General features: G+C 49.6%; 1 protein-coding gene across 1 annotated transcript; it reads right to left on the bottom strand.

The window, feature by feature from the left end:
* Positions 1 to 785: 785 nt before the first annotated feature.
* On the bottom strand, positions 786 to 7,828 carry LOC116968035. The gene is made up of 7 exons (XM_033014663.1): positions 7,782 to 7,828; positions 7,344 to 7,422; positions 6,483 to 6,839; positions 2,409 to 2,777; positions 1,499 to 1,549; positions 954 to 1,077; positions 786 to 896 (listed from the first exon to the last, which is right to left on the bottom strand). Exons 2-7 carry the CDS (start codon positions 7,387 to 7,389, stop codon positions 797 to 799), a joined length of 1,047 nt encoding a protein of 348 aa, XP_032870554.1. The 5' UTR covers positions 7,390 to 7,422; positions 7,782 to 7,828; the 3' UTR covers positions 786 to 796.
* Positions 7,829 to 13,640: the final 5,812 nt, after the last annotated feature.

Here is a 13,640-nt window from a genome sequence, read left to right as displayed (position 1 = left end):
GGAGTCAAGGGATATGGGGAGAAGGCAGGAACGGGTTATTGATAGGGGACGATCAGCCATGATCACAATGAATGGCGGTGCTGGCTCGAAGGGCCGAATGGCCTCCTCCTGCACCTATTGTCTATGTTTCTATGTTTCAATGTCCCGCTGAGTTACTCCAGCATTTTGTGTCCACCTAAAACCAAACTAAACCAAATTAATTTGAACTAAACTGAACTAAACGAAAATAAACTGGACTGGACTGAAGAAAACGAAAGTAACACGTACAGTAACTCTAGCGCTGTACACATATCGTTTCATGGTAAATCAGTCACAGGGTGCTGTATTTTTCTATGGGGGTTTCTGTAAATGAAGAGAGTTCTAGGAACAGCGAGCTGCTTATTCAACATCAGCTGATGTAGACGTTGTTGTGACGCAGTGAGTTACTGTAGTCACGTAATGAACCATGTTGCTCACAATCGATGTGGTTTAGTTTAGTTCCATTTAATTTAGTATAGCGCATTAGTCACTATCCTACACAGTCTCTTCATTATATAAACTTCTATCAGGTCTCCCCTCGTCCTCCAACGTTCCAGAGAAAACAATCCAAGTTTGTCCACCCTGTAACTGAAGCCCTGTAATCCAGGCAGCATTCTGGTAAACCTCCTCTGCACCGTCTCTAAAGTCTCCACATCCTGTAATGGGGGCGACCAGAACTGTTTCTGTGTTTTATACCCAGCCCCCCCCCCCCCCCACCCACCGCACCCCCCCCCCCCCCCCCCCCCCACCCCACCCACCTCATCAGTTCCCGTCGGGTTCAGGCGATCCTGGGATCTTGCCCTGCTGCCCAACACCCATGGGTGCCCGGTGTAGGGGTGTCCCCCGATCCCACGGTGGTCTCGGGGCGCCGATCGCTGGCACTGCCGGTGCCCGGGGTGCTGACCCCTCTCGCCATCCAGCAGCCACGGGTGCTGACCCCTCTCGCCATCCAGCAGCTGTATCCGAGGCCGGCGGCGAGGGTCACGGTGACGGTGCTCAGCACCAGGGTGAATGTCCAGCCCTCCAGCCGGGTCGTGGTGGGGTCAACGTCCCTATTCACTGTGGGGGGTGTGGGAGACACGGGGCTGTCAACACAGACCTTGACTCCCCTCTCCCTCCTCCCCTCTACACACTCCCCTCTACCCTCCCCACTCCTCCCTCCCCTCTACACATTCCCCTCTACAATACTCCCCTCTACAACACTCCTCTCTACCTCCTCTACACACTCCCCTCTCCCCTCCCCTCTACAACATTCCCCTCTCCCTCCTCTCTACACTCCCCTCTACCCCCTCCCTCCCCTCTCCTCTCCAACACTCCCCTCTCCGTCCTCTCTACACACTCCCCTCTACACACTCCCCTCCCCTCTACCCCCTCCCCTCCTCCCTCCCCTCTCCTCCACAACACTCCCCTCTCCCCCCTCCCCTCTCCATTTCCCCTGGCCCATGAAACAGACAGGGTAAGGCCGCAGATCGAGACTTACCGGGCAGAAGCCGGACATCACTGTGGTCATCTCTCCATCCATCCACACCGCCTAGCGGGGAGGGGAGAGGGGAAGGGGAGGGAAAGAGAGGGGAGGGGAAGAGAGGGGGAGGGAGGAGAGGGGAGGGGATGGTAAGGTGGTGGGGATGGGAAGTGAATGGGAGGGGAGGGGAGGGGAAGAGAGACGTACAGGTTTGTAGGTTAATTGGCTTGGGGAATATGTAAATTGTCCCTTGTGTGGGATAGTGTTAGTAATTCGCTGTTATCCCACTTTCGCATCCACTCCTACACACTAGGGACAATTTACATTTACACCAAGCCAATTAACCTACTAACCTGCACGTCTTTGGAGTGTGGGAGGAAACCGGAGCACCCGGAGAAAACCCATGCGCTCCGGTTTCCTCCCACAATCCAAAGACGTACAGATTTGTAAGTTAATTGGCTTCTGTAAATTGCCCCTAGCGTGTAGGGAGTGGACGAGAAGGTGGGATAACAGAACTAGTGTGAACGGGTGATCGATGGCCAGCATGGACTCGGTGGGCCGAAGGGCCTGTTTCCGTGCTGTATCTCTTGATTAAACTAAACTATTTTTATTTCTCTCTTCACTCTCTGTCCCTGTCTGCCACCCCCTCTCTTTCTCTCTTTTTCTCTCTATCTCTCTTTCTCACTCTCTCTATCTCTTTCTCTCTCTCACTCGCTCTCTCTCATTCTCTCTATCGACAACTTTCACTCTCACATTCTCTCTCATTTTCTTCATCGCCTTCTCTCTCTCCAGTGTTTCCTCATTCTCTCTCTGTGTCACCAACATGCCCCATCTACACTAGTCCCACCTGTGCTATCCATGTACCTGTGCAGGTGTAGATGAGATGTTTGGGAAGAGAGGGATTAGCGTGAGGAGCAGCTTCACCAACCTACAACCTGAAGTCTGGAGCCGTTGCCAGTGATTGTTCCTAGGGCCTGAGGTTTGATGATCACAACTTCACACTGGTAGGTCCTGCTGTCGTTGTGAGAGACCTGTGCGATTCTGAGCTGTGAGGATTTGGTTTGTAGATCGGTGGTGATGCGAATCTTTGGATCAGTGCGAGGATCACAAGGCCATGAGTGGGAATCATTGGGCGATGCCACACAGGTGATTGTTGACCTGCCCCATCTCCAGATGAAGTTCATTCGCTCCACCACTGTGCTGGTCCTCAAGGTACAGGTCAGATTAACAGGGTCTCCCTCCACCACCAAGAGGTGGGCAGGTGACTGAGAGACTGCTGCTGTCACTCCTGGAGATGCTGCATTACACAAAACACAAGGGCGTCAGCATTCTGTGTGGCACGGTGGAGCAGCGGGTAGAGCTACTGCCTCACAGCGCCGGAGACCCCGGGTTCAATCCTGACTACGAGTGCTGTCCGTACGGAGTTTGTACGTTCTCTGGTTCTCCGGGTGCTCTGGTTACCCCCCACACTCCAAAGACGTGCGGGTTTGTAGGTTAATTGGCTTGGTCTAATTGTAAATTGTCCCCAGTGTGTGTAGGGGACAAACTACTGGTGCGGGAATCGGCACGGACAGTGGGCAGAAGGGCCTGTTTCCACATTGTATCTAAACTAAACTGCTCTGGGGAAACATACACTAACCTAACATACACTACCATAACAATGTTACAAATTATTTATAATTATTTTATATTAAATATATTTAGAATGAAACATCCTTATTTGAACGTTTTTTTCGTTTATGGCTAGCCTACATGATACTTTAATAACCTTTTAATTTTTATTTTAACTATTATTTTGCATTGAATTACACTATATTATTAATATACAGAAGCTGTGGTCTCGTCTCGTCCAGCAGCTCCACATCTCCCTCCCTGAGCTCAGACACCCACTTGTCCTCACCTCACCTGCGCTCACTTTCCACTCACCTACACCTCACTAGCCCCCCACCTACACCTCACTAACCCCCCACCTACACCTCACTAACCCCCCACCTACACCTCACTAGCCCCCCACCTACACCTCACTAACCCCCCACCTACACCTCACTAGCCCCCCACCTACACCTCACTAACCCCCCACCTACACCTCACTAACCCCCCCACCTACACACCTACACCTCACTAACCCCCCACCTACACCTCACTAACCCCCCACCTACACCTCACTAACCCCCCCACCTACACACCTACACCTCACTAACCCCCCACCTACACCTCACTAGCCCCCCACCTACACCTCACTAACCCCCCACCTACACCTCACTAGCCCCCCACCTACACCTCACTAACCCCCCCACCTACACCTCACTAACCCCCCACCTACACCTCACTAACCCCCCACCTACACCTCACCTACACACCTACACCTCACTAGCCCCCCACCTACACCTCACTAACCCCCCACCTACACCTCACTAACCCCCCCACCTACACCTCACTAACCCCCCCACCTACACCTCACTAACCCCCCACCTAAATAAACTTCACACCTTAACCCCACCTCAATTTAACTAATTAACCTCCCACCTCGCGACCAAACTCCACGTGATCCGCGCCTCGACTCATCGCCGCCTCGTCTCCCGCTCCCGCTGTTTAAACCCGCGGCGGTTGGCGGCGCCTCGCGTGAGCGGGGAGGGGCGCAGGCGCAGTGCCCGGGAGAGCCGAGCGCGGGGTGGGGCGCAGGCGCAGTGCCCGGGAGAGCCGGTGGGGGAGGGGGCGGGGGCGAGAGCGGCGCAGGCGCAGTGCCCGGGAGAGCCGAGCGCGGGGAGGGGCGCAGGCGCAGTGCCCGGGAGAGCCGGTGGGGGAGGGGCGCATGCGCGCTGACGTTGACTTCGAGCGGGAGAGAGGGAGGCGGCGACTAGTGAGTTGAGGTGTCAGTGTGTGAGGTCAAGTTTAGTCGAGGCGGCGACTAGTGAGTTGAGGTGTCAGTGTGTGAGGTCAAGTTTAGTCGAGGCGGCGACTAGTGAGTTGAGGTGTCAGTGTGTGATGTCAAGTTTAGTCGAGGCGGCGAAAAATCCGATTAATTTATTGGGGGGAAAAAAATCGGAATACCGATTTAAATCGGAATATCTGGACTAAAGTCGCTCCTGGATTCGAGGCCCTGAAACTTAACCTTCATTAGTTGCACAGACAGAAGATCCGTCCCGGCCAGTGTTGGAGACACAGGTAAGTGGGGCCACCTGTACTAGCAATGTTATTACATTTTGAGATTTTAAAAATTAATTCTGTAATTTATCCCATCAGATAAAGCATAAAAAGAAGTTTAATTTGACACCGAATTCACTTTCATATCTTCAGTATTAAAAAAGTTATAGAAACATAGACAATAGGTGCAGGAGTAGAGGCCATTCGGCCCTTCGAGCCTGCACCATTCGCCATTCAATATGATCGTGGCTGATCATCCAACTCAGTATCCTGTACCTGCCTTCTCTCCATACCCCCTGATCCCTTTAGCCACATCTAACTCCCTCTTAAATATAGCCAATGAACTGTGGCCTCAACTACCTTCTGCGGGAGAGAATTCCACAGATTCACCACTCTCTGTGAAAAATGTTTTTCTCATCTCGGTCCTAAAGGATTTCCCCTTATCCTTAAACTGTGACCCCCTTGTCCTGGACTTCCCCAACATCGGGAACAATCTTCCTGCATCTAGCCTGTCCAACCCCTTAAGAATTTTGTAAGTTTTTATAAGATCCCCCTCAATCTTCTAAATTCTATCGAGTACAAGCCGAGTCTATCCAGTGTTTCTTCATATGAAAGTACTGACATCCCAGGAATCAGTCTGGTGAACCTTCTCTGTGCTCCCTCTATGGCAATAATGTATTTCCTCAGATTAGGAGACCAAAACTGTACACAATACGCCAGGTGTGGTCTCACCAAGACCCTGTACAACTGCGGTAGAACCCCCCTGCTCCTATATGACCATTTTCATACTCTGAAATTAGCATCTTGTTCTCTATTGCTTTTCCATTGACTTAACACAAAAGCTGTGATCGAGGACAGTGAAATGGCCATAACTTTCTTAAATATTAAGAGAACTGAAAGAAAATTTCAGTTATTATAGATTGAAGCATTCTGAAACAAATATGAAAATCTTATTTATATGACTTGAAATTAAAGCATATAATTAGTTAGTTACCTAATTGTAGCTAATTACAAAATTCAATTACTAGGTCTAAACATCTATCAATTTCTTAAGAAAAGATTAACATTTTTAAATAGCCTAAGTGTCCAAATAACATTCACACGTATTCACAGTATAGCATGATTTTTAAATCTCATTGTCATGAATTTATAGGCTAAATGGAAAGAATTTAGTGTTTAATTCCCGTAAATTAATGGCCATTTAACCCAATTGCAAGTGGGATTTTGTGGAACGCGATCGATTGGAACGCTGCGGTTTGTGGTGAATTTAAACCCCATATCGGCAGGAAAAATACTGCTGATTCGTATAGGGGCCTAAATCACCTTTTCGCAACGTAAAACTTGGATTAAGGTAATCCTAAGAAGCACGTTTATATGTAAAATAAACGGCTTACCTTTAGCTGTCACGTACAGGAGATCCGTCCCGTTGCCGGCGTTGACGGTATTAGAAGCGGATTTTTATTTTACTCCAGCGCTGAAATTGTCCCGCGGTTTTTAATAACAAATTCACAGAATGGCAGTCGGAACAATTCTTCAGCATTAGCTAGCAGCCCGAAAAATTACATCTCGGACAGGCAGGAGAAAAACCCCATTTAACCCACCCCCCCCCTCAAGGCGCCAAAGTCGCACACACGGCCAGTGGCAGAACCGCAGCGCCGCTGAAGGTAAGTTTTGTAACATACCTACCTGTACCCAGGCCAGACTGGATTATACTGGACCACAACACACCCAATGGGTCAGTACTGGGGTTACCTAGTGCCACCTGTAGTCAGGGTCCACAGTCGACCACACCTGTATTGGGTTACCTGGTGCCACCTGTAGCCAGGTGCCACAGTTGACCACACCTGTATTGGGTTACCTGGTGCCACCTGTAGCCAGGTGCCAGCTCCCTCCATGGTCACTATGGGCAGTGGCTCCAGGAGTTGAACCACACACCGGTAGTGCCCAGTGTCCGTGGCTGCGATGGCACTGACCACCAAGCTGCTACTCCTGTTGTTGAGGTTGGCGTGGACTGTCGCTCTCTGCCCGGTGCTGCCTCCGGCCTTGCCACCCGGCTCCAGACGGTAAACTCGGCCCCACGGCAGCTCCCAGGTGAAGGCGGCGAGGCGGGGCAGTATGGCGGGCTCATCGAACCAGCAGCTCAGCTCCACCATGCCGCCCGTAATGGCCCGCACAGATGATGGGGACTGCCAGACGGCACATTGTCCCAGTGGAGCTGTGGACACACAGGGACGGTCAGAGATGTGGAACGGTCACAGACACGGAACTCTCACAGACGCACAGGAACGGTCACGGACGCACAGGAATAGGTGACGTTTCACAGAGTTCTGCAGTAACTCAGCGGGTCAGGCAGCATCTCTGGGAGAACATGGATAGGTGACATTTCGGGTTTAGACCAGAAGGCTGTCAACGGGGAAAAGGAAGGAGAATCACAGAGTGGAATAGATGGATGGGGAAAGAGGGAGAAACAGAGAGACAAGGAGTCATAGCATGGGACAGGCCCTTCGGCCCTTGTTGAGAGAGAGAGAGATAGCAAGGGATGGATAGAGAGAGAGAGGGAAGGAGGCCAAGTGGGAGGGAGAGAGAAGGAAAGAGGGAGGGAGGAGGGAGCGATGGACAAGTGGGTAGATGGACAGGTAGGCAGAAGGTGTGAATGACATTGAAATAGAGACTGAGGTGGACAGAGGATAGTTGAATAGTGATATTTGGATTGAAATACCTCTCAGGACCAGGCAGCAGGTGGTGAGGGTGAGAGCGATGATCATGTCCCGATCTGATCGTCACTCCGGCCTGAGGGGCTGAAGATGCAGTGACTTGGCTGAAGTCCTGTCATAGGTCACGGGCTACTCACCCCCTCCCCTACACCCTATAACACCACGAAACCCCCACACCTGCACCCTATAACACCAGGACATGGAGAGGACAGGGAGTGAGAGAAGGAGAAAATACACAGAGACAATACAGAGATAGAGAAGCAAGGAGAGATAGAGATGGGAGAGAGAGAGAGGAGAGAGTGGGAGAGAGAGAAGGGAGCAGAGAGAGAGAGAGAGAGAGGAGGGGTGAGAGAGGGGAGAGAGAGAGAGGGGAGAGAGAGAGAGAGAGAGAGATAGATAGATAGATTTGCCCCACAAATCTCCATGAAACCTTCCCTTCTCACCACCAAATCCGTGCTGACCAGCGATCACCCGTACACTAGCACTAGCACTACACATTAGGGACAATTTACCGAAGCCAATGAACCTACATACACTCTGCTCACTTCCACTTTCTAGTTTAGTTCCGTTTACTTTAGAGATACAGTGCAGAAACAGGCCCTTCAGCCTACCGAGTCCATGTCGACCATCGATCACACGTTCACACTAGTTCTATGTTATCCTACTTTCTCATCCACTCCCTACACACACCACAGACAATTTACAGAAGCCAATTAACCTACAAACCTGCACGTCTTTGGGGTGGGAGGAAACCGGAGCACCCGTGTAAACTCCGTACATACAGCACCCGTAGTCAGGATGGAACCCAGGTATCTGGCGCTGTGAGGCAGCAGCTCTACCCGCTGCGCCACCGTGTCTACGCCTCTCATCATTTTATAAACTTTATCAACTCTCCCCTCAGTCTCCGACACTCAGGACCTGGCCTGGGGTGAAACACTTCAGGTTATTCAGTGGAATGATTATTGCAACACGTGACCACAACAACCAAGTGTATTAATGGTGTTATATAGCCTTTCATGTAATCCATGTAACATCATGCCGCAGCAGGTAGAGCTGCTGCCTAACAGCGCCACAAACCCAGGTTCCATCTTGACTATGGATGCTGTCTGAAGAAGGGTTTCGGCCCGAAATGTTGCCTATTTCCTTCACGCCATAGATGCTGTCGCAACCGCTGAGTTTCTCTAGCACTTTTGTCTACCTCCAATGATGAGCAGGTTAGAGTGATACAGTGTGGAAACAGGCCCTTTGGCCCAACTTGCCCACACCGAACAACATGTCCCAGCTACACTAGTCCCACCTGCCTGTGTTTGGTCCATATCCTTTCAAACTTGCCCTATCCATGTACGTGTCTAACTGTTTCCTAAACATTGGGACAATCCCAGCCTCAACTACCTCCTCTGGCAGGTTGTTCCATACACCCACCAAGGTTAATTGTTCTGTAAATTGTAAATTGTCTGTGGTGTGTGTAGGGAGTGGATGAGAAAGTGGGATAATATAGAACTAGTGTGAATGGGTGATTGCTGGTCAGCATGGACTGGGTGGGCTGAAGGGCCTGTTACATTGCTGTATCTCCCATGTAAACTAACATAAAGTAAACTAAGAAAGTGGAAGTGAGCAGAGAGGTGACAGACAGAGCAAAATCCTGTCTGCTGACCACACGCCTGTGACCAATGATCATATGATCTTTGCCTGTGACACTCACTAGGTCAGGAAACCCTGTGATCATGCTTCCTGCACTGACAATCTGCTGACCATCACTGCCCACAGATGCTGCCTGACCCGCTTTGTTGCTTCAGCACTTTGTGTGGGTCAGGCAGCATCTGTGGAGAACATGGATAGGTGACGTTTCACAGAGTGCTGGAGTAACTCAGTGGGTCAGGCAGCATCTGTGGAGAACATGGATAGGTGACGTTTCACAGAGTGCTGGAGTAACTCAGCGGGTCAGGCAGCATCTGTGGAGAACATGGATAGGTGACGTTTCACAGAGTGCTGGAGTAATTCAGAGGGTCAGGCAGCATCTGTGGAGTACATGGATAGGTGACGTTTCACAGAGTGCTGGAGTAACTCAGCGGGTCAGGCAGCATCTGTGGAGAACATGGATAGGTGACGTTTCACAGAGTGCTGGAGTAACTCAGCGTGTCAGGCAGCATCTGTGGAGAACATGGATAGGTGACGTTTCACAGAGTGCTGGAGTAACTCAGCGTGTCAGGCAGCATCTGTGGGGTACATGGATAGGTGACGTTTCACAGAGTACTGGAGTAATTCAGAGGGTCAGGCAGCATCTGTGGAGAGAAAGAATGGGTGACGTTTCAGATCGGGACCTTTCTTCATATTGTTGTGTCGAACAAAATGCTCTGAACCAAAGTTTAGTTTAAAATTAAGTGAGGCCCCTTTACCGAATTCTTACAAGGATAGTATGGCGCAAAGCAAATTTAGATCTGGGTTGAGTGAGGTGGGCGGGGGGGGGGGGGGGGGGGGCAGGTATGTCTCCACTTTCTTCTTTTCTTTGGTTTTTTTTCTCTCTCTCATATCTTTATTCACTTTTTGGCCACAATACTTTGGATGTCTAGGGGTCTTTTCTGTGTGCTTTTTCGAGCTCTCTTTTCACTTCTCACTTTTTCTCTCTTTTGTTCTTTCTCTCTTCTTTTCTCTCATTTTCAGGTTAAAAGGTTAAAATTGAAGCAGTACAATAATTGTATAATTTTAGACGCCGAATGTTTTATCCTTGTACAATTGCTTCTAATAAAAATAATTATTTTTTTTAAAAAATCGAGTGAGTCCCAGCGCAAATTGGAGGAACCGTGCCTCATGTTTCCCTTGGGCAGGTTACACCCCAACAAGTAGCCCTTGCTTTCCCTCTCTCTCCAACCCTCCCCCTTCCCAGTTCTACGACTAGACTGACTGTCTCCGACTACATTTTAACTCTGTTTGCTTTGTTGTTACTTTCTCCCAAATAACAATGACCTATTCTACATGGTCCTTGACCTTCATCCCCTTTGTCCTGTTTTCACGTCTTACACTTCCTTATCTATGTATCTCCCTCTCCCTTCATCAGTCTGAAGAAGGGTCTCAACCCCGAAACATCACCCATTCCTTCTCTCCAGAGATGCTGCCTGTCCCGCTGAGTTACTCCAGCATTTTGTGCCTATCTTTAGTTTAAAGTAATCTTTATTAACCCTAGAATGTACACATGCATAAAAGTCACTGGCTTCTAATAACGACATGTTAGATTATCACTGAATCACAAGAATGGAGTCAGATACTATCCCTGTGAGATTTTATATTTGTTTATTATTGTCACGTGTATCGAGGTACAATGTAAATTATTTTTGTTGCGTGATATCCAATCAGCGCAAAGACTATACATGATTACAATCGAGCCGTCCACACAGTACAGATACAGGATACAGGGAATAATGTTTAGTGCAAGATAAAGTCTAGTAATGTCCAATTAAAGATAGTCCGAGGGTCTCCAATGAGGTAGATGGAGGTCAGGACCGCTCTCTAGTTGGTGAGAGGACGGTTCAGTTGCCTGATAACAGCCGGGAAGAAACTCCCTGAATCTGGAGGTGTGTGTTTTCACAATTCTGTACCTCTTGCCCGATGGGAGAGGGGAGAAGAGAGAGTGGCCGAGTGAGACTGGTCCTTGATTATGCTGCTGGCCTTGTGGAGGCTGGTCCTTGGATGGGGGGGGGGGGAGAGTAGATAGTTCGCTGAGTGCTTTGTATTGATCAGTCTGGGTTGGAGTTAGCCCTGTCACAAACCACCCTTTATGCAATACTTTGGCAAGACAGGCAGGTTGATGACGCGATTATTATTAGGAACAACAAACAAAATAAGGTACTTGAAAACCGCGTGCTGGGTCAGCCAAATATACAATAGCTCCTGCTACACAGGAGGAGCACAGTCAATGGCGTCAGCCAATAACGAGGGTTCGCACTTCCCCAAGCCACCACGAGGTGCCGCTACAATACAACATTCTTGTTCCAGCTCTCACGATTCTGAAGTTCAATCATTTCTACTTCATTCAACCAAATGTGCTGGCTCTGGAGAGGGTCCAGCGGAGGTTTACAAGAATGTTCCCTGGGATGAGTGGGTTAACATATGATGAGTTTTTTATGCCTCTGGGCCTGTAGAGTTTAGCTTAGTTTAGAGATACAGCGCAGAAATAGGGCCCTTCAGCCCACCGAGTCTGTACTGACCATCGATCACCCCGTACACTAACACTATCATACACACTCTAGGGACAATTTACACTTATACCAAGCCAACCTACTAACCTGTACGTCTTTCGAGTGTCGGGGGAAACCGGAGCACCTGGAGAAAACCCACAACGGTCACAGGGAAAATGTTCAAACTCCGTACAGACAGCACCCATAGTCAGGATCGAACCCGGGTCTCTGGTGCTGTGAGGCAGCAACTCTATCCACTGCGCCATGTTGAGCTGCTGGAGTTTGGAAAGATGAGGGGGGACCTCATTGAAAATTACCAAATAGTGAAAGGCCTGGATAGAGTGGATGTGGAGAGGATGTTTCCACTAGTGGGAGAGTCTAGGACCAGAGGTCACAGCCTCAGAATTAACGGACGTTCCTTTAGAAAGGAGATGAGAAGCCTAGATTGACAGATTCATGCGGGTGTCAGGGGTTGTGGAGAAGTCAGGAGAATGGGGTTTGCAGGGAGAGATAGATCAGCCATGACTGAATGGCAGAGTAGACTCGATGGGCCGAATGGCCTAATTCTGCTCCTATGACTGATGTACTTATGAGAAAGGTGACGCAGCGGGTAGAGCTGCTGCTTCACAGCGTCAGACACCTGGGTTCGATCCTGACCTTAGGTGCTGTCTATGTGGAGTGCCACTGTGCCGGCCCGAATGGTTATTCCAGAGCTGGGTCAGGGTCGGATATCCCTTCCACGTAAGGCTAGATTGCTGGGGTAACGGACCGTGAGGAAAGCTGTCACAGTGTACAGCGGGATACAGATCAGCTACAGAAATGGGTAGAGAAATGGCAGATAGAGTTTAATCCGAGCAAGTGTGAGGTGTTGCTCTTTGGGAGGTCAAATGTAAGGGGAAAATATACAATTACTGGCATGACCTTTAACAGTGTTGATGTACAGAGGTCTGTGTCCACAACACCCTGAAAGTGGCAACACAAGTAGACAGAGCGGTAAAGAAGGCGAACGTTACGCTTGCCTTCATCGGTCGGGGCGTCGAGTACAAGAGTCAGGAAGTTACGATGCAGCTTTACAGGACTTTGTTCAGGCTGCCTTTGGAGTATTGCATGCAGTTCTGGTCGCCCCCATTACAGGATGTGGAGGCTTTAGAGACGATGCAGAGGAGGTTTACCAGAATGCTGCCTGGATTACAGGGTTTCAGCTACAGGGAGATTGGATTGTTTTCACTGAAGCATTAAAGGCTGCAGAGAGACCTGTCCCAGATTATAAGAAGCATAGATAGGGTAGACACTCAGAACCTTTTTCCCAGGGTGGAGATGTCCAACACTAGAGGGAATAGCTCTAATGAGAGGCGGGAAGTTTAATGGAGATGTGTGGGGCACGTTTTGTACACAGAGGGTGGTGGGGGCCTGGAACACACCGCCAGGGGTGGTGGTGGTGGTGGAGGCAGATACGATAGTGGTGTTTAAGAGGCTTTTAGACAGGCACATGGATATGCAGGGATATTCTTGCTATTGAGGGAGTGCAGTGTAGGTTCACCAGGTTAATTCCCGGGATAGCAGGACTGACGTATGGTGAAAGAATGTGTCGACTTGGCTTGTATTCACTGGAATATAGAAGGATGAGAGGGTATCTCACAGAAACATATAAAATTTGTAGAGGATTTGGACCGAGTAGATGCAGGAAAAATGTTCCCGATGTTGGGGGAGTCCAGAACCAGGGGTCACAGTTTAAGAATAAGGGGTAAGACATTTAGGACAGATGAAACTTTTTCACCCAGAGAGTTGTGAATCTGTGGAATTCTCTGCCACAGAAGGCAGTGGAGGCCAATTCACTGGATGTTTTCAAGAGAGTTGGATTTAGCTCTTAGGGCTAAAGAAATCAAGGAATATGGGGAGAAAGCAGGAGCGGTGTACAGATTCTGGATGATCAGCCATGATCATATTGAATGGCGGTGCTGGCTAGAAGGGACGAATGTCCTACTCCTGCACCTATTTTCTAACTTTCTTTGATATAGATCATGTACAGGGAGAGGAGATCAGTTTAACCTGACGTCATGTCCGGCACGGACATTGTGGGCCGAAGGGCCCGGTCCTGTGCTGTACTATCCTATGCTCCCTCAAGCACCA

This window comes from Amblyraja radiata, chromosome 43 (assembly GCF_010909765.2).
Source record: "Amblyraja radiata isolate CabotCenter1 chromosome 43, sAmbRad1.1.pri, whole genome shotgun sequence".
NCBI classification, from domain to species: domain Eukaryota; kingdom Metazoa; phylum Chordata; class Chondrichthyes; order Rajiformes; family Rajidae; genus Amblyraja; species Amblyraja radiata.
The sequence above is the reverse complement of the archived record's forward strand: the minus strand, read 5'-3'. Positions and strand labels throughout refer to the sequence as shown.